Source organism: Pneumocystis murina (genome assembly GCF_000349005.2).
Source record: "Pneumocystis murina B123 chromosome Unknown supercont1.9, whole genome shotgun sequence".
NCBI lineage: Eukaryota > Fungi > Ascomycota > Pneumocystomycetes > Pneumocystales > Pneumocystaceae > Pneumocystis > Pneumocystis murina.
In genome coordinates this window covers 316,232-332,892 of record NW_017802367.1, presented here as the reverse complement: position 1 = coordinate 332,892, position 16,661 = coordinate 316,232, and the positions used below count along the sequence as shown (strand labels likewise).

Genomic DNA, 16,661 nt, shown 5'->3' with positions numbered 1-16,661 from the left:
GATAGTACTTAAATTCAATCATCATGTTTTTCATTTGTATCATTTAAAAATAATATGTAATTAACATAGATCCTGACCTACCTTCTGGTTAGGATATTACAAAAAACAGCCATTTAATAACTATTTAGCAAAATTTTATATAATATTTCAGAAACAATTAACATTTTATTCAACATTACAATAAAGGTTCTGTCTGGGGCGACAAAACATGTCATCATATTCACTTTTTTTATATTAAATAGAATAATTTTATCATACCTTTATCCGTAATTTTTTTTAAAAAAGATTAAAAATTAATCAAAACTTGTCTAATTTCCAACAGTTAAAATCTCCAATTCATATTTCAAATAAACGAACAAGAATGAACTATTTTACACGAGAAAAATATATTTCCAATACAAGCAAAATTTCTCAAAAAATAATCCAACTTAATAAAACTATTCATAAATATCCTTTTTTATTATTTGGTATGCCTTTCATAACAATAATATTAGGAGGAGCCTATGTATTAAGTATATCTCAACAATTTCGTTATGACAGTAGAGATCAAAAGATAACACAAGTAATCTATTTATTCTCTAAAATATTTTTTAATCGTTAGATTTCAGAAGAACAAGCTCTAGGGATAAAAAAAAATCGACGAAAAATAAATATTAAAGACGAATATTATGTAAATTTATATTTTCAAAAAGCATCTTCTCTTATATTTTTTTTAGAAACTTCAAATGAACGAAATGATGTTAGATAATTGGGAACAAGTTAGAGTCAAAAGGTTTCCAGGGGAACCAGAAAATATATTATCCTCTCATTCATAATACATTGTCTGATAAACTCTACATAACCCTAATATAAGAACTCAACATACATTTTTAAAAAAGACACCTTATTAATTATGAATCTCATATTCCATTAATTCTTTGTCATCATAACTAATAAATCTGCCACTTAGTTCTTTCTTTGCATTTAAAGCTAAATTTACAATAATTCTTGCAATTTTTTCTGGCGGAATCAATTGACCTGTTTGATAAAGATCCATAAATCTAGTATGCATATCCTTATCTAGATTTGAACTGTCTATATACAATTTAGAATATATCATTTAAAAAAAATAATACAATTTTCTCTTAAAGATGTTTGCATCTGTGTATCTACCACTCCAGGTCGAAAAGAAATAGAAGTAATTGAACTTTCTTCGGCCGCCTATTTTTTAGAATTTTAAATATTATTGTAAAAAATACTACCAGAACAGAAGATAAATGATTCATTGCAGCCTTTGACCCACTATACGCACCCATGCTCTATAACTTTTAACACTGATTTTTTACAAAATTAAACAAAAAACCTTATACGGTTTTATAGACGCACCAGAAGAAATAAAAATTACTCTACCACAAAATGACCGTAAATATGGAATTGCACTTTTCAACTTTTCCTCTTAATTTTTCAGAAAATCCAAGAAAAACCTACTATATAAAGAAGAGAAAAGTAATTCACATCAAATAAAGCTTTCCATGAATTTACATCAATATCAGCAATTTTTCCAACAGGCTCTATAGCTGCCGCATTCAGAATAAGAGAATCTAATCGTCCAAATCTTTCTATCGCCACATTAACCGACCTGACATTTGTTTTCTCATCTTTAAGATCTCCTTCAACAATTGCTATCCGAGACTCAAATTTCTCTTGTAATGTAGCTAAAGATGATCTAGATCGTACTACAGCAACTACGAAAATATATTTATAACTTTCAAGCAATTCTTCTACAATTGCTCGACCAATCTTTTAAATAAATATCAAAAAATTTGCTTAATTTTCTTTAAAAAACATACCCCTCGTGAAGCACCTGTTACAAGACTAAACTTAATATTAGAAACATATCCATATTAAAACGCACTTAAAAAACCAATAAAAAAGCTTACATTGTCTTGTTCAATACCATTTTTTCTAAAAATTTCACTATTTTTTATTATTAAGTTGTTGAAACTTAAACGCTCGTTTTTACAAATTTCCAACGTCTCTTAATTTTCAATATTCATTCTAATGAACAAACCTATGCGTGGATTAGCAGTTTTTATAAGTGACTTAAAAAATTCAAAGACTCGTCAGCATGAGGAGCAAAGAATTAACCAAGAATTGGCAAATATTCGGAATAAGTTTAAGGGTTTGTTTTAATTTTTGTTAAATGTAATTAACTAATATTAAATGAAATAGCTGGCCATTTAAACAGTTACCAGAAAAAGAAATATATTTGCAAGGTAAGGACTTGAAAGTTTATAAGAACCAAAAATTAATAGAATCTAAAGTTATTATATATCTATATTCTTGGATGGGAAATTGATTTTGGACATATGGAAGCAGTTCACCTTATTTCTAGTCAAAAGTATTCAGAAAAGCAAATTGCATATCTTGCTATAACATTACTGTTGCATGAAAAACATGATCTAACATGTCTTGTGATCAATAGTATCAAACAAGATTTATTAGACTCAAATGAATATTATAACTGTTTAGCGTTACATGCGATTGCTAATATTGGAGGAAAAGAAATGGGGGACATATTAGCTCCAGATGTAAACAGATTGCTTGTATCACCGTATGTATGAATTTTTATCTATATAAGTTGGACTAATTATTAAGTGTATCTAAAAATTTTGTTAAAAAGAAAGCATCTCTAACACTTCTATGTCTTTACAGAAAAAATCCAGATATTATTAGGCAAGAATGGGCAGAAAGCATTATCTCTACACTAGATGATCCAGACTTAGGAGTATCATTATCTATAACAAACCTCTTGATTTCTCTTGTTCAAAACAATAATAGATTATATGAAAGATGTTACCTTAAAGCTATTCATCGACTAAAAAGAGTAATATATTCTTACTAGATTATTCATCATATTAAACATACGTAGATAGTTATTGATGGAGAATATAGTTATGATTATGTATATTATAAGGTACCTGCGCCCTGGCTTCAAATAAAGCTTTTACGTCTTCTACAATATTATCCGCCTCCAGGTTTAATATTTTTGCATGCATAAAATTATCCTTATTTCATATAGATGACAAAGATACTCAAGAATTAATATGCAAAGTTTTACAATTCATTATAACTTCTATACTTCATGAATTACCAAAGAATGTTCAACAAAATAATATTCAAAATGCAGTTTTATTTGAAGCTATTAATGTTGCTATTCATATTGATATCGATGAAACATTAACAAATCAAACCATTCATTTACTAAGCAAATTCATATCATACAAAGAAATTAATAGTAGATACCTTGGATTAAAAGCGCTAATTTATTTAGCAGAACATGTGAACACTTTTGAGCCGTTCAGGAAATATCAAGATATAATTATACACTCTTTAAAAGATAAAGACATAAGTATTCAAAGAAAAGCTCTCGAATTATTATATTATACATGTGATTCCAACAATACAAAAACGATCATTGATGAGTTAATTCACTATTTAGAAAGCGCAAATACAGAAATAAAGGAAGATATAGCTGTTAGAATTGCTATTCTAGCTGAAAAATACGTAACAGAATGCCAATGGTACGTAGATATAATGTTGCAACTTATAAATATTTCTAAAGAACATATTGGCGATGATATATTACACAGATTTATTCAAGTTATAGAAAATAACAAAGAACTGCATAAATATTCTGCAAAGACAGTATTAAAATACTTAAAAAATAATCCTCATGAAAATATGATAAAACTTGGCGGTTATATTTTAGGAGAATTTGGTCATTTAATATCTGACTCTCCTGAAAGTAGTCCTATTGAACAATTTATTTCTTTACATATTAAATTTAATGCATATTCACCCAGAACACAAGCATTACTTATGTCAACATATATTAAATTTGTGAATTTGTTCCCTGAAATCAAGTTAGACATACAAGTTGTATTTGAAGAATATGCAAACAGTATTGATTCAGAATTACAACAGCGTGCATGCGAATATTTAGCTTTATGTCATATGCCAAATAATAATCTTTTACGGGAATTATTGAACAAAACCCATCCTTTCTTAAAAAATCAATCACTTTTAATATCAAAACTACTGAAACAGAAAAATGAAGATAAAAGATTAGAAAATATTAAAGAAAAGAAGTCATCAAGAGAAAAAAACAAAATAAGCGCTAAAAGCTGTTGTAATTACAAAACAATTGATTTCAGTGATTTGGAAATACATAAAAATAATTTAATTGAATTAGATACATCAAACACTCATAGCTCATCACCATCTATTTCATCTTCTAAAACATCTGATCAATCCAATATTTTGTCAGATTTTGTATCAGATGTAAAATACATATCACTTTCTGATAATTATGGTCTCTCTAAAAAATATGAAACAAATTTTAACAAACTCTTATGTACTAATGAAGGAGTACTTTATGAAGACGAAGAAATCGAAGTATTTATTTACTCTGGATATCGTAATCATCTAGGAAAAATGGAACTTTTATACAAGAATAAATCACCATTAATGTATACTTCTTTCACATCTTCAATTCAAAATTCTTGTGAATCAAATCTCTCCATTGTTTCGACAATAGATATTCCTTGTACCCTGGAAGCGCTTAAACAAGTGCGACAAGTATTAAATATTGAAGTTCTTGATATTTTCTTAGAACCGCCATCTATATCTATATCTTATATGTCTACATCTATGAAATCTTTGACTTTAAAGCTTCCTATTGTTCTTTCTAAATTTTCAGAGGGGGTAGAACTTGATTCAGGCAGTTTCTTTCATAGATGGAGACAAATTGGAAAGTCTAGAGAATGCCAAAAGATCTTCGCTATTAAGGATAAAGAAAAAAATATCAACTTTTATGATAATGTAAAAATACTTAAAGGTTTTGGATGGGAGATTTTAAAGGAAATTGATACAAATAATCAAAATATAGTTGGTGCATCAGTATTATATACTAGTCAAGGAGGGAAATATGGTTGTTTACTAAGACTTGAGCCTAATTATGAAACTAAGGTATTTAATAATTAAATTTAATATATATTTATTTTATAAATCCTTTAGATGTATCGAATTACTATTCGAAGTACAAAAGAAGAAATTGCAAATCATTTAGAATCATTAATAGAAAGGGAATTATCCGGAAATATTTAATCGAATATCATATTATTTAAATAAAAACAAAAAATATTAAATATTCTTTGGATTTATGACGTATTCATATACCTAGACGGCCTTACTCCTATATTTCGATATTAAAACAGCATATACTATTAAAACAAAGAAAAATATACCGAAAATATCTGTACCAACTCTTATATTTGTTGAACCCATTTTAATAGCTAATTCAAAATCCCTGCTCATTCCCATACTTAATTCTAATTCTATACCAAGAGATTTAGTAATCTCATCTCGACATTTTGCAAGTGCCTTAACAAAATTTATTTAATAATGATAACTTTTCAAAAAATACCTCAAAATCTTTATTATATTCACTATTACTTTCAGATAATGAACCAATAGTCATAAGTCCCTTAAGATAAAGTTCTTTACAATTATTTATTATATAACTGCACAATTCCATAGAATCACTAATACTAACTCCATTCTTTCCTACATTATTTAAAAACAGCATATATTTTATTTTAAAACAAACCTTCTTCACAACTTGTATTTACTTGAACAAAAACATTGAGCTTTCTAGAATGATTATCTATTCCAGAAGATTTTTTCAGATCTATTAACGCCTTATTCAATAAATATGCCTTTTTAGATGAATCTAGACTTTCAACTGCCCATAAATTAGATATAGATGCCAAAGCTTTACACTTATTAGTTTGAAGTCCTATATATAAAAATAACTAATTTTTATAATATCAATTAATCTACTCCCAATAAAGTGCCAACAACAATCCAGAGGAAGTAATTTAGCCTTTTCAATCATTTCTTGAACAAAGTTTTCTCCAAACTATATTTATAACTATATCAAAAAATATAAAATCAAAAAAAATACATGTCTTTGGCCATAATCATAAGCAATTTTTATATCATCAACAGGCTTTAACTTTGAAACCGCTACCAAGCGAACCTTATATATTAATATAACCATTAAAAAAACTTATATTTACATCTCTGCCTTTAGAACAAGAAACAATAGCATCTTGAACACGTTTCAGACCTAAACAAATCTCCTCAATACGAGACACATAGCTCATTCTTTTTTAACTAAAAATCATTACAAAATTTCTCTTATTTTTTCAAATAATCTTTTTTCAAAAAAATCTTACAATTTAATAATATATATTATTCAATTTACACATATATCACATGATCTTCTATTAATTCTAATATTTAAAGTGCATTGAAATTCAATTTACATTTTTAAAGTTATAATTTATTCAATTTTCTTACAAATAGATATATAATACTTGATTTTTCTAATTTGTATAAAATTCATTCAATATATATAAAATTATTATATTTCTAATTATAATACATCTTTATTATCCCATTTTTCACTAAGTTTAGGACTAAAAATCCTTTTTATAATAAAATTTTGTTTTATATAATCTTAAACTATAGAATCAAAACTTAAAAAATTCAAAAACGTCCCAAAAAATAAAAATTAAATAAAACAAGCAAAATATCCTTCAATATTATTTAAAAATATTACTATTCATATAAAAAACATAAAAAATAATGTTAATTCATCAAACATTTATATTTTAATATATATTTTTTAAAAAAACTAGAATTGATTAAAAATTACATATTTAAAAATACATAAATATTACTAATTATTTTATATTTATATTACTAATATTACAAAGTTAAAAACTTTAAATACTAATTATTAATTTTAATAATTTTTACAGTAAAAAAGATCTTAAAATTCATTAATTCGTAATTTACATAAACCAAATAAAAAAAAACAAAAATATGTCTCGCCTTTCTAATAAAACAATTTTTATTACAGGTGCAAGTTCAGGAATTGGAAAAGTATTTTATACCTTAATAGAATCCAATATATCTTATCATTTTAGGCATGTGCTTATGAATTTGCAAAGACAAATAATACAGTTAAATTAATTATTTCAGCACGTAGGGACGTAACGGAAATAGCAAAAGATATTGAATCTACTTTTCCTGGCGTTAAAGTCCTTCCTTTAAGATTAGATGTGAGCAAGTTAGAAGACATTGAAGAAAAAATTGAAGGGCTTCCAGACAGCTTTAAAGACATTGATATTCTTATTAACAATGCGTAGAAATATAAAAGAATACAAACATGTTCTAACTATGGTAGCGGTTTTGTAATTGGCATGGAAAGAGTAGGAGAAATTAACCCAGGAATTATGATGGATATGTTTAGTGTAAATTTTGTCTTTTTAATAAAAGAATTTAACGAATTATATAGACAAATGTATTTGGGCTGATCAATGTCAAATATCTATATAGTTTTTCAATTAATTAACAAGTTTAGATAACTCAAAAGATTTTAAATATTTTTCATCAAAAAGGCGGTAAAGGAGACATTATTAATATAGGCTCTATTGCAGGACGTGAGCCCTATCCAAGTAAAGTATAATTATTAATATAGTGCGGTAATAATTTTTTCATTGTATAGATGGGTCTATTTATTGGTAATATATGTTTTTCATATAAAAAAAATAACCATAATCAAGTGCAACGAAAGCAGCAGTTCGATCATTTACTAATTCATTGAGAAAAGAATTGATAAATACTCGTATTCGTGTAATCGAAATAGATCCAGGCCTAGTAAAAACAGAGTTTTCTATAGTCAGATTTTGTGGCGATAAATCTAGAGCAGACGCTGTTTATCAAAACATGGAACCTTTAACTGGGGAAGATGTTGCAGAAGCAATTGTTTTTGCAGCAAGTAGACGAGAAAATGTTGTTATTGCGGATACATTGGTACTTTTACAAATATTTTTAGATATTTAATCTAATATATAGATTTTCCCGAATTGTCAAGCGAGTATTTCACATGTCTATAGGGAAAAATAACAATAAACTACAAATTTCAATATTTTTTTGATGTATATCTCTTCTATTTATTTACTATTTTAGAAGATTAAATATAAAATAATTTTTAAAATCATTATTATGTTTAACTATTTGTCATTTAAGGATATTGTCCTTATGACTATAAGACCACATTTTTAAACATCAATAACAACTTTCAATTAATTTCTACAATTCAATTACCATAAAATTATTTTTAAAACCAAACATTAAAAGAATTTATCATAAGATCAAAGCCATATTATAACTTTGGAAATCTTGATCCTTAAAATCCAAATAGAAAAATCCAAAATAGCTAAGGAAAAACGTAAGAAAATTAATGAACAATAGAATAAAACCAGAAAATACTTAATTCTAAACATGTATTTATGAAAGTAATTATAAATATTTTATAAATAGTCGTCAGAAATATACAACTAATAACCTAAAAAGTTCATAAAATACTTAAAATATCATAAGTTTACGTGTTAAATTTTAATTCCATAGTCATATCTTAATATATAATTAACGTTTCCGTTTCTCTGTTTGAGCCCTAAAGCCAGTCTTTATTGCACTAACTGATCTTTTACTTCCACAAGACTCGCATGTCATAAAATATATACGATTTTCTTTAGTTAATAAGGTATCTGGAGATTTGCAGATTTTACATGTAACATATTCAACTATAAACCATTAAATATAAAACAATAATAAAAAAATCCCATATACCAATATATCTTTTGAGAACATTTTCAATCTGTTTTTGCTGAAATTTTCCCTTAATAACTAATCTAGCACTACCATCTACACTTCCACTCGTACCCAATTCAGCAAATAAAAACTGAATAACATGTTCAGAATTTCGATGCATTCTTTTAGAAATATCAATAACATTAGCAAAAATCGTTTTCTTATTTCCTTCTCGATATATAGTAGGAGGAACAATAGTATACCGTTTTTTTTCACCAGCTAATTCAGGATTATTTTGACGTAAAATTTTAAAAATCTGAGAAAGAAGCTAAAAATCAATAAATTAAAAATTCAAAAAAAAAAAATAATACTTCAGCATATGTATAATCTCTGTCCGTTTTAAGACATCCTTGACTATCTTTCTCTCCTCCATTAAATGAACTAGCCATCGCTTCTGAATCCCCTTTCACATTTGAATCATTCAATGCCATATCAAATACTTCCATATTCATTTTTTTCTTCTTTTTCTTCATTCCTTCATTTGAATCAAAAGCCTCATTTAAAAAATCTTTTCCATCATTTTCTTCCAATTCTTTTAAATCATCCTCATCTCCTTGTCCAAAATTCACTGTCTGTTTCTTTTTCTTCTTCAAACTAGCAAACATATTTGTCATTTCATCTACTTCTGCATCTCCATCTACATTTTCCAAAAGTTAAACCAATATATTTATTTTTTTTCCAGTTTTCTCACCAGAAACTATCTTTACCTCATCCCCTGAAACATTTCCATCCTCATTTAGGGACTCATTATCACTATTAAATGAAACTTTCTTGTTTTTTTTCTTTTTCTTCAGAGTATCAAAACCAAACTAAATAAATAAAAAAAATCAATTTTTTTCAATAAAACACTACAAAACTACTTCTTCTATTAAAGAATGATCGATTTTATCAGATTCTTCTTGCATTTCTGTCATTTTTAGTTTTTTAAATTCTTCTATATCAAAACGTTTTTTAAAAAGAACTTCCGATTTCTTGACGGCTTAGATAAACTAAATTCTATGGCTATTACAAGATCATAGTGCAATTTACCTATACAGAAGGATTTAAAGCTATTTTAAGGACTCAAAGGAATTTATATATCTGTTGAAAAAAAAAGATTATAGTAATTTTTTTCATCTTTAAATATATCAAAAATCGGAATTACCCAGGTTTTTTCTAAGAAATTTGAAAGAGAAAAAGGATATAAAAACAGGTTTACATCATATTAAAGTGCACCATAGTTTATTTTAAGGAAATATTTGGTTTTTAAAGGTCAAAAATCTAATATTTAAAAACACAAAAAAGAAATAACTTGTTTTAATAAAGTCTAATCTTTTAAAAAAATAAAGAAAATAGTTGTTTTTTGATTAAAAATATCGTTGGAAAGGGATATATTTGAGATAAGAAACAACTCATTTGCGCAAAAATATCTTGGAATGCATAAAAATTCCTTTAAAAGATCAGAAATCATAAAAAAATAAGAAAAAAAAAATAGAAAAAGGAAAAAGTATTTGTTATATCATTGTAAATTTAAGATTAAGAAAATGCACCATAAGGTATATTTTTATAAAAAGAAAATTAACTAAAAATAATAGAAATCTGAAACGAAAAAACATAGAAAAGTAAAAAACAATTCAAGGAAAGGATTATAAATTGAAACAGTATTTTATAAATGTGTCTAATACATCTATAGTAATAGAAAGGATGTATCGCATTCTTTTATTTTGGAAAACAATTCTACGTTAGAATATCAACATCCATATGATTTACAAACTAATTCTTCAGTTGAAGAAGGAAAAAAAGATAGAAAATATTTTTTAAAAAGTGATGAAAAGCTTTTGGGAGAAGAAGATTTAGAAGATTATTGCAAAGGTGGATATCACCCAGTGCAAATTGGAGAGAAATATAAGGATGGAAGATATGTAATTATCAGAAAACTTGGATGGGGACATTTTTCGACTGTTTGGTTAGCTAAAGATAACATGTAAATTATTATGAAATGGGGTTTTAAAGACACTTAACACATTTTTAGGAAAAATTGTTATGTTGCACTGAAAATTGTTCGTTCAGCCTCTCATTATACGGAAACGGCACTTGATGAAATAAAACTTCTAAAAAGAATCAATACGGCAAACCCTTCTCATCCAGGAGCTGCTCATATTGTCTCCTTACTTGATGAATTTGAACATCAAGGGCCTAATGGAACTCATATTTGCATGATCTTTGAAGTTTTAGGGGAAAATTTGCTTAACCTTATTAGAAGATACGACTACCGAGGAATACCAATACCATTAGTAAAACAAATCACTAAGCAGGTCCTTTTAGGTCTAGACTATTTACATAGAGACTGTGGGATAATACATACCGACCTAAAACCAGAAAATGTCCTTATATGTATTAATAATGAAGAAGCAATTGCTCAAGTAGCTGATACATCTCAACTTACCCAAAGCATCAGTCCTAATATACAAAACCCAGGGCATAATCCTGTCATAACAAATAGTCAACCACTCATAAACTCCGATATTTTGTCATACAAGAATAATGTTAGAATCCATAATTCAAAAGAAGAAACATGTGATGAACAGATCTTAAAGAAAAAAAAATCAAATTCCAATGAAAATAATACTAGTATGTCTGATAATGATGACGAAGCTCTTGAAAAGGATATTTCAGGAATTTCTTTAGAAACGAATATTGATAAACAATCTATAGCTTCATCTTCATCTCCAGATAACACAAGTTACATAAACGTTAAAATTGCAGATTTAGGAAATGCATGCTGGACTCATCATCATTTTACAGACGATATCCAAACACGACAGTATCGCTCACCAGAAGTTCTTTTAGGTGCTAAATGGGGTGCAAGCACTGATTGCTGGAGTATGTCTTGCATGGTAGCTAATTTTTTATAATATTTCTTCTACTTAAAACATTACTAGGTATTTGAATTACTAACAGGTGATTATTTATTCGACCCTAAAAATGGACAGGATTATACAAAGAATGATGGTTAATATATTTATATATTTTATTTATTTTAAAATTATAATAGATCATATTGCGCAAATTATGGAATTACTTGGAAAGTTTCCACGATTTCTTGCATCAAGAGGAAAGTATTCCCATGAAATATTCAATAAAAGATGTAAAATAAAAAGCAATTTACTTAAATCTCTGATTTTTATTCTTAGGTGAATTACGCCATATTTCAAAATTGAACTATTGGGGGTTACCAGAAGTGCTTCATGATAAATATCACTTATCATGGAGCGAATCTGATCTATTGAGTGATTTTCTTCTTCCGATGCTAGAAATTATTCCAGAAAAAAGAGCTAATGCAGGAGGAATGACTAATCATCCATGGCTAAAGGATACTCCTGGAATGAGCAAAAAATACCTTAATATACCAATAGGTTCTCGAGGAGAAGGGATAAAGGGATGGGCATGTGAAGAAAACACCTGAAATAGCATTTCTATAATTTATAAATATTTGATATACACAAAAAAATCCTAGAATACAATTTAAAAAATTTTGGACATATATAGCAATATTTCTATTATTTTTATAAAAAATTAAAATTTAATCTAATATAAATATGTATTTCTAGTACAGTTAAAAAACATAAATTTAAAAGTTAACATTATATAAATAATTAATCAATTTATAAAAATTGATTCATGAAAAAAACAATTATAAACCAATAGTATATACAGTTATGATTCATATATCATCCTTCTCGAATTACGTAAATTATTACCTAATTGTTTACGATATTGCTTATAATTATACATATTATCAGTAAAGTATGGAGCAGCAGCAGCCATGTATGGATGAGGATGATTTATACTTTTTGCCCTAAAAAATCCAAATGCAAAGTTCGATACAAAAACAGATCCAAATATTATCAAAATACAAAATATCTAAAAAGTTTAAAGATATTTTATAATTTTAAAGCTTACCATAGTTTTATAAGATATAGGCTCAATAAAACTATTAATAATTTCTGCAAATGTCTCAGCAGAAACCTTTGCACGACCAACAACAGTAGGATCTCTATTCATGCATCTTTCCCAGGCCGTACAGGCCCGTTCCATTGCAGGAACTCTGTGATCCGGCGAACATCGATTTTCAGTATATTCCTTTGAACATAAAGACATTTCTTGCAAAATTTCTTAAAAAAAATAGATAATAGTAATAAATATTTTCATAAAACTTACCAGCAGAATATTCATCTACTTTTTGATCAACATCCCTTTGAATAGTCCTAACAAAAGCAATAACAAAATATAATAAAACACCCACAAGAAATATATTAAAAAATAACTGCAGATATCCAGATGCAATATAAGGAATGTCTCTATGAGCACTAAGAGACCAATTAGTAAAATAATTATTCGTCTGAAGCGACATAGTTGTTTCATCCTAAAAATTATTACAAAAGAATTAAACATCAAAAAATACATCACTATCCACAGAATTTCCATCCCAAAATCCACGCTCACCATTCTTCTTAGATGCACGTTTTTTTTTAACTTTTTTTATAACACCTTGACTTATCTTATTATTTTTGATATTAAGTAAAGAAAAATGATTTTTTTTTGAAACATTATGACTATCCATAATTACTTCAGGATCTGGTGTATTATCTAAACCTGAACTATCTGTAGGCACTTCATTTATAAATTGTGAGCTTACAGATATTTTTTTAGAATTAGAAACTGTTTTTGGAGTAGAAAATAAAAATTGGGAACCATCTGCTGTAGATCTAAAAGATGCTGCTGCGGAAGGAACATTTTTTTCTAAAGTTTCTATAAAAGTCCCTTCCGAATAATTAACAAAATATTCCTTTATCTAATATAAAAACAATACGTTTTTTAGAAAAATCACTATTCCCAAGACATTTAGAGATACTTGAAAGACTAAACGGCGAATTTATATCATCTCCTAGACGAGGATTTTCATATGTAAAATCCATAGGCGATTCTTCTGAACGCATCATCAAATATATAAAAAATAAACTGGAAAAAAGTGAACAGTTAAAGTGTTCAATATTTAAACAGAGACTTATTAAATACTTTTATGAAAAAAACAATTTAAAAAATTGATAATTGTTTTTAAATTTAAGCGAAAAAAGCCGCTAGACTTAATATTCAAAATATTTATAGTTATTGATATTTAGAAGACAATCACAATAAAAATATATTTTATTGTTATAATTAAAGGTTAAAAACTATAAAGAATAATTAGGAAATTTTTTAAAAAATAGTTTTTATAGAAAATTAAAAAATTGAAAACAAGAATAAATCCATCTATAAATTGAGAAAAAATTGAAAAAAACCAAGTATGTTATAGAAAGAAAAAATTGATATAAATCGAAAGAATTTTTTGTAGTTTGATTATCGAAAAAGAAATTTCATATTTTAACATTACCCATTCCATGCTCTTTGATATATTCTGAACCCATTTCTAAATACTCTTGTTTAGTAATATAACTGTTTTTATATTGATCGGTATGAGACCATTGTTGCATACCTCTCCAAGGGTCAATAAGTGGATCTTTAGCTTGTCGTACACAAATAGATTTATCAGCAGGCCATAAAGCTCGAAAATCCTTTTCTACTCTAAGACTAAAATTCTTAAGTAAAGAAGCACCTCCGGTACAAAAAATATCATTTGCCATTTTCTGGGAATCATTCAAATCAAAACGAGACAAAATATCGCTTATAACTTCAATTATACTTGCTTGATCTAATCCAACTATATTCGGCTCAAAATAAATCTCAGGAACCCTTATTCTCTCAACATTTAAATGCAATTGATGTAATTGTTGAACATCATTAGGGTCGAATGGGGGATATACTCCCCTATAAAATTTATGAATCCAGGATTTAGTAGGATCTTCATTAAAATCTAAAAGATCATCTTTAGCAAATGCTGGATCATACAACATCAATTGAGATTCTAAATGTTGCAAATTATTGTTATCTTCGTCTGATTCTGACGTATTAACAATATTACGATAAATAGCCCAATCCTCATCGTTTGCACCAAAAGTATCCTCAACTAAATTCAATCAGATTAATTCAACCAGATTATAACCTGTACTTTCTGTAGCTCTTCTTCTCTTTCTTCTAGAATACTGTTCACTAGCTAAATTGGCAATACTTTTCATACGCATCTGACTAGCCATACTTTTTCGATCATTAAGATCAGCTTTTAACTTTTTTTTCTCTTTTATTTTCTCCAATAAACAATTTCTAGCATTTCTTTTCTCTTCGAGCCATTTTTCCAAGTCGTTTAAGCGTTTTTCTTCATCTAATCTTTCCATTTCTTCGTTACGAGCCTTCTTAACCTGTTTTTCCGCCTTGGACCTCATTCTAGCCTCATAATTAGATTTCATTAGCCTCTGATGTTTTTTTTGTTTAAGCCCCGCTTCATCCAATTCTGAATCAGGAATATCAAGTAAAGGAAAGGATGGAATCTCAGTATCTTGACAAGAGTCTTTATTTTTTGCTCTTCGAATAGCAGTATCAAGTCTTTTTATTGTAGTAAGTAGCTCTGTTTCATCGGCAAATCCCTCCGATTCTAATTTCTCCATAACATATCTCTTATCCTTAAACTTTATAGCCTCCTGAAGTTTAACATAATACTCCATATCTTTTTCTTTTTGCATTAATTTTTCCAATCGAGTTTTCTGAGCTTGTTGCTGCAAACGACGTCCTGCTTCTTTTCTCTTTTCAGCAAGTCGAGCAATTTCCTCTTCCGTTTTTAGATTTGAAACAGTTTCTGTGCATGGAAATTGAATTATTCTGTCCTGAACAGCTAAAACCTCTGGATCTAAAAACGTTTTAATTTCATCCTTATATGATAGTGAAACATATGTATGATCATGAAGCAAACATTGCGCCTGTGTAAATGTCATCTTTTGAGGAAAATTAGGATATTTCAATTGAAAAAGTTTAAGTAAATATTCTGTAGACTGTACACCCCCCCAAGATATTCTATATTTATCATTATTCATTAAATCATTTAAAAAAAAAAACAACCTTTTCGACGCACCCAAATGCCCAGAAACTTTTAATACAGGAATAACATGTGTTGTATTGTTACCCACACTCACAATTACCCCATCCGTACCACCATTATAATAAAATGAAAAAAGACTATCAATACCATAACACACAGACGGAACACAATAACATTCAAACAATAATTCTGACATAACTATCATCGTTAATCCAATTCATACATTTCTATCCAAATAACCTCCACGACTATAATTCGGATTACATACGGGCTCTGTCATAACTAAAGGATGTTCTACTCGCTCATTTCCCTTAACTCCTAATTTCAAAAATACATAATCTAACAATAATTCCTTCAAATAATCAACAAAAATTCCATTATAACCCATTTAATATACCATTACATCCCAATTAGCGACAATATTAAAGTCAAATGGACTTTTTGCTATATGCCTTGCCATCGGCTCCACTAATGTATCATTTCCTACTAATGTATACGTCCTCATTAACCGTCTATCCCTATATTTCGAAACAAAACTATCAAAAACAATACGAGGAGATAACTCTGTTGCATATCCTGCTCGGCATTGCCATGATCCTAAAAATATATTTAATCAAATTTATTATCAAACTCATCAAACCATTATCAATCAAAATTAAAGGATTACCAGGTCCAGAAGAAGAAGATATACACTCACCCTCAAATACAATGTCCCGCACATCATAAATCATTGGAGCTACTCCAACCATTGTTAGAATTTTTAAGTAAAAGTCCGTCAAAAAAAAAAGTAACGCCCGATGACCGAAGAAAGCCCAAGATATCAAGAAAAAAATTATACAAAAATCTCAAATAAAAAAAAGTAGTAGGCTCAAAGAAATCCTATCCT

General features: G+C 27.6%; 9 protein-coding genes across 9 annotated transcripts; 4 read left to right on the top strand and 5 right to left on the bottom strand.

Annotated features, from left to right (window-relative positions):
- Positions 1 to 361: 361 nt before the first annotated feature.
- PNEG_02013 (hypothetical protein) lies at positions 362 to 1,918 on the top strand (the record flags this gene model as incomplete). The annotated part of the gene is made up of 3 exons (XM_007875802.1): positions 362 to 562; positions 602 to 670; positions 717 to 1,918. 3 exons carry the CDS (start codon positions 362 to 364, stop codon positions 813 to 815), a joined length of 369 nt encoding a protein of 122 aa, XP_007873993.1. The 3' UTR covers positions 816 to 1,918.
- PNEG_02012 (hypothetical protein) lies at positions 887 to 1,939 on the bottom strand (the record flags this gene model as incomplete). The annotated part of the gene is made up of 7 exons (XM_007875801.1): positions 887 to 1,074; positions 1,116 to 1,200; positions 1,242 to 1,298; positions 1,343 to 1,426; positions 1,468 to 1,779; positions 1,830 to 1,854; positions 1,920 to 1,939. 7 exons carry the CDS (start codon positions 1,937 to 1,939, stop codon positions 887 to 889), a joined length of 771 nt encoding a protein of 256 aa, XP_007873992.1.
- Positions 1,940 to 2,040: 101 nt separating this feature from the next.
- On the top strand, positions 2,041 to 5,148 carry PNEG_02011 (hypothetical protein; the record flags this gene model as incomplete). Its single annotated transcript, XM_007875800.1, has 7 exons — positions 2,041 to 2,161; positions 2,212 to 2,255; positions 2,304 to 2,593; positions 2,638 to 2,866; positions 2,912 to 3,017; positions 3,062 to 5,010; positions 5,059 to 5,148. The coding sequence occupies 7 exons, from the start codon at positions 2,041 to 2,043 to the stop codon at positions 5,146 to 5,148; spliced, it is 2,829 nt and encodes a 942-aa protein (XP_007873991.1).
- Positions 5,149 to 5,201: 53 nt separating this feature from the next.
- On the bottom strand, positions 5,202 to 6,209 carry PNEG_02010 (YggS family pyridoxal phosphate enzyme; the record flags this gene model as incomplete). Its single annotated transcript, XM_007875799.1, has 7 exons — positions 5,202 to 5,236; positions 5,289 to 5,424; positions 5,468 to 5,607; positions 5,651 to 5,839; positions 5,884 to 5,962; positions 6,008 to 6,082; positions 6,123 to 6,209. 7 exons carry the CDS (start codon positions 6,207 to 6,209, stop codon positions 5,202 to 5,204), a joined length of 741 nt encoding a protein of 246 aa, XP_007873990.1.
- Positions 6,210 to 6,933: 724 nt separating this feature from the next.
- Positions 6,934 to 8,019, top strand: PNEG_02009 (hypothetical protein; the record flags this gene model as incomplete). The annotated part of the gene is made up of 8 exons (XM_007875798.1): positions 6,934 to 6,993; positions 7,038 to 7,255; positions 7,298 to 7,364; positions 7,409 to 7,432; positions 7,475 to 7,568; positions 7,619 to 7,634; positions 7,677 to 7,926; positions 7,969 to 8,019. 8 exons carry the CDS (start codon positions 6,934 to 6,936, stop codon positions 8,017 to 8,019), a joined length of 780 nt encoding a protein of 259 aa, XP_007873989.1.
- Positions 8,020 to 8,507: 488 nt separating this feature from the next.
- PNEG_02008 (hypothetical protein) lies at positions 8,508 to 9,699 on the bottom strand. Its single transcript, XM_007875797.1, has 5 exons — positions 9,627 to 9,699; positions 9,458 to 9,575; positions 9,078 to 9,403; positions 8,746 to 9,034; positions 8,508 to 8,699 (listed from the first exon to the last, which is right to left on the bottom strand). The coding sequence occupies exons 1-5, from the start codon at positions 9,678 to 9,680 to the stop codon at positions 8,542 to 8,544; spliced, it is 945 nt and encodes a 314-aa protein (XP_007873988.1). The 5' UTR covers positions 9,681 to 9,699; the 3' UTR covers positions 8,508 to 8,541.
- Positions 9,700 to 10,289: 590 nt separating this feature from the next.
- PNEG_02007 (hypothetical protein) lies at positions 10,290 to 12,264 on the top strand (the record flags this gene model as incomplete). Its single annotated transcript, XM_007875796.1, has 7 exons — positions 10,290 to 10,301; positions 10,341 to 10,367; positions 10,449 to 10,729; positions 10,778 to 11,642; positions 11,688 to 11,757; positions 11,801 to 11,893; positions 11,940 to 12,264. 7 exons carry the CDS (start codon positions 10,290 to 10,292, stop codon positions 12,209 to 12,211), a joined length of 1,620 nt encoding a protein of 539 aa, XP_007873987.1. The 3' UTR covers positions 12,212 to 12,264.
- A 198-nt stretch (positions 12,265 to 12,462) lies between these two features.
- PNEG_02006 (hypothetical protein) lies at positions 12,463 to 13,852 on the bottom strand (the record flags this gene model as incomplete). The annotated part of the gene is made up of 5 exons (XM_007875795.1): positions 13,619 to 13,852; positions 13,211 to 13,569; positions 12,967 to 13,171; positions 12,709 to 12,920; positions 12,463 to 12,669 (listed from the first exon to the last, which is right to left on the bottom strand). The coding sequence occupies exons 1-5, from the start codon at positions 13,746 to 13,748 to the stop codon at positions 12,463 to 12,465; spliced, it is 1,113 nt and encodes a 370-aa protein (XP_007873986.1). The 5' UTR covers positions 13,749 to 13,852.
- Positions 13,853 to 14,140: 288 nt separating this feature from the next.
- Positions 14,141 to 16,544, bottom strand: PNEG_02005 (hypothetical protein). The gene is made up of 6 exons (XM_007875794.1): positions 16,416 to 16,544; positions 16,173 to 16,372; positions 16,016 to 16,127; positions 15,796 to 15,973; positions 14,855 to 15,750; positions 14,141 to 14,812 (listed from the first exon to the last, which is right to left on the bottom strand). The coding sequence occupies exons 1-6, from the start codon at positions 16,522 to 16,524 to the stop codon at positions 14,163 to 14,165; spliced, it is 2,145 nt and encodes a 714-aa protein (XP_007873985.1). The 5' UTR covers positions 16,525 to 16,544; the 3' UTR covers positions 14,141 to 14,162.
- Between the last annotated feature and the right edge of the window lie 117 nt (positions 16,545 to 16,661).

Coding starts and splice junctions, on each gene's coding strand:
- PNEG_02008 (XM_007875797.1), bottom strand. CDS start 9,680: ATGACAGAAATGCAAGAAGAATCTGATAAAATCGATCATTCTTTAATA. Junction 9,035..9,077: donor GAGATTATACATATGCTGAA/GTATTATTTTTT, acceptor ATTGATTTTTAG/CTTCTTTCTCAGATTTTTAA. Junction 8,700..8,745: donor TGTTCTCAAAAGATATATTG/GTATATGGGATT, acceptor AATGGTTTATAG/TTGAATATGTTACATGTAAA.
- PNEG_02005 (XM_007875794.1), bottom strand. CDS start 16,524: ATGGTTGGAGTAGCTCCAATGATTTATGATGTGCGGGACATTGTATTT. Junction 16,128..16,172: donor TCGCTAATTGGGATGTAATG/GTATATTAAATG, acceptor GATTATTTGAAG/GAATTATTGTTAGATTATGT. Junction 14,813..14,854: donor GAGAAGAAGAGCTACAGAAA/GTACAGGTTATA, acceptor GATTGAATTTAG/TTGAGGATACTTTTGGTGCA.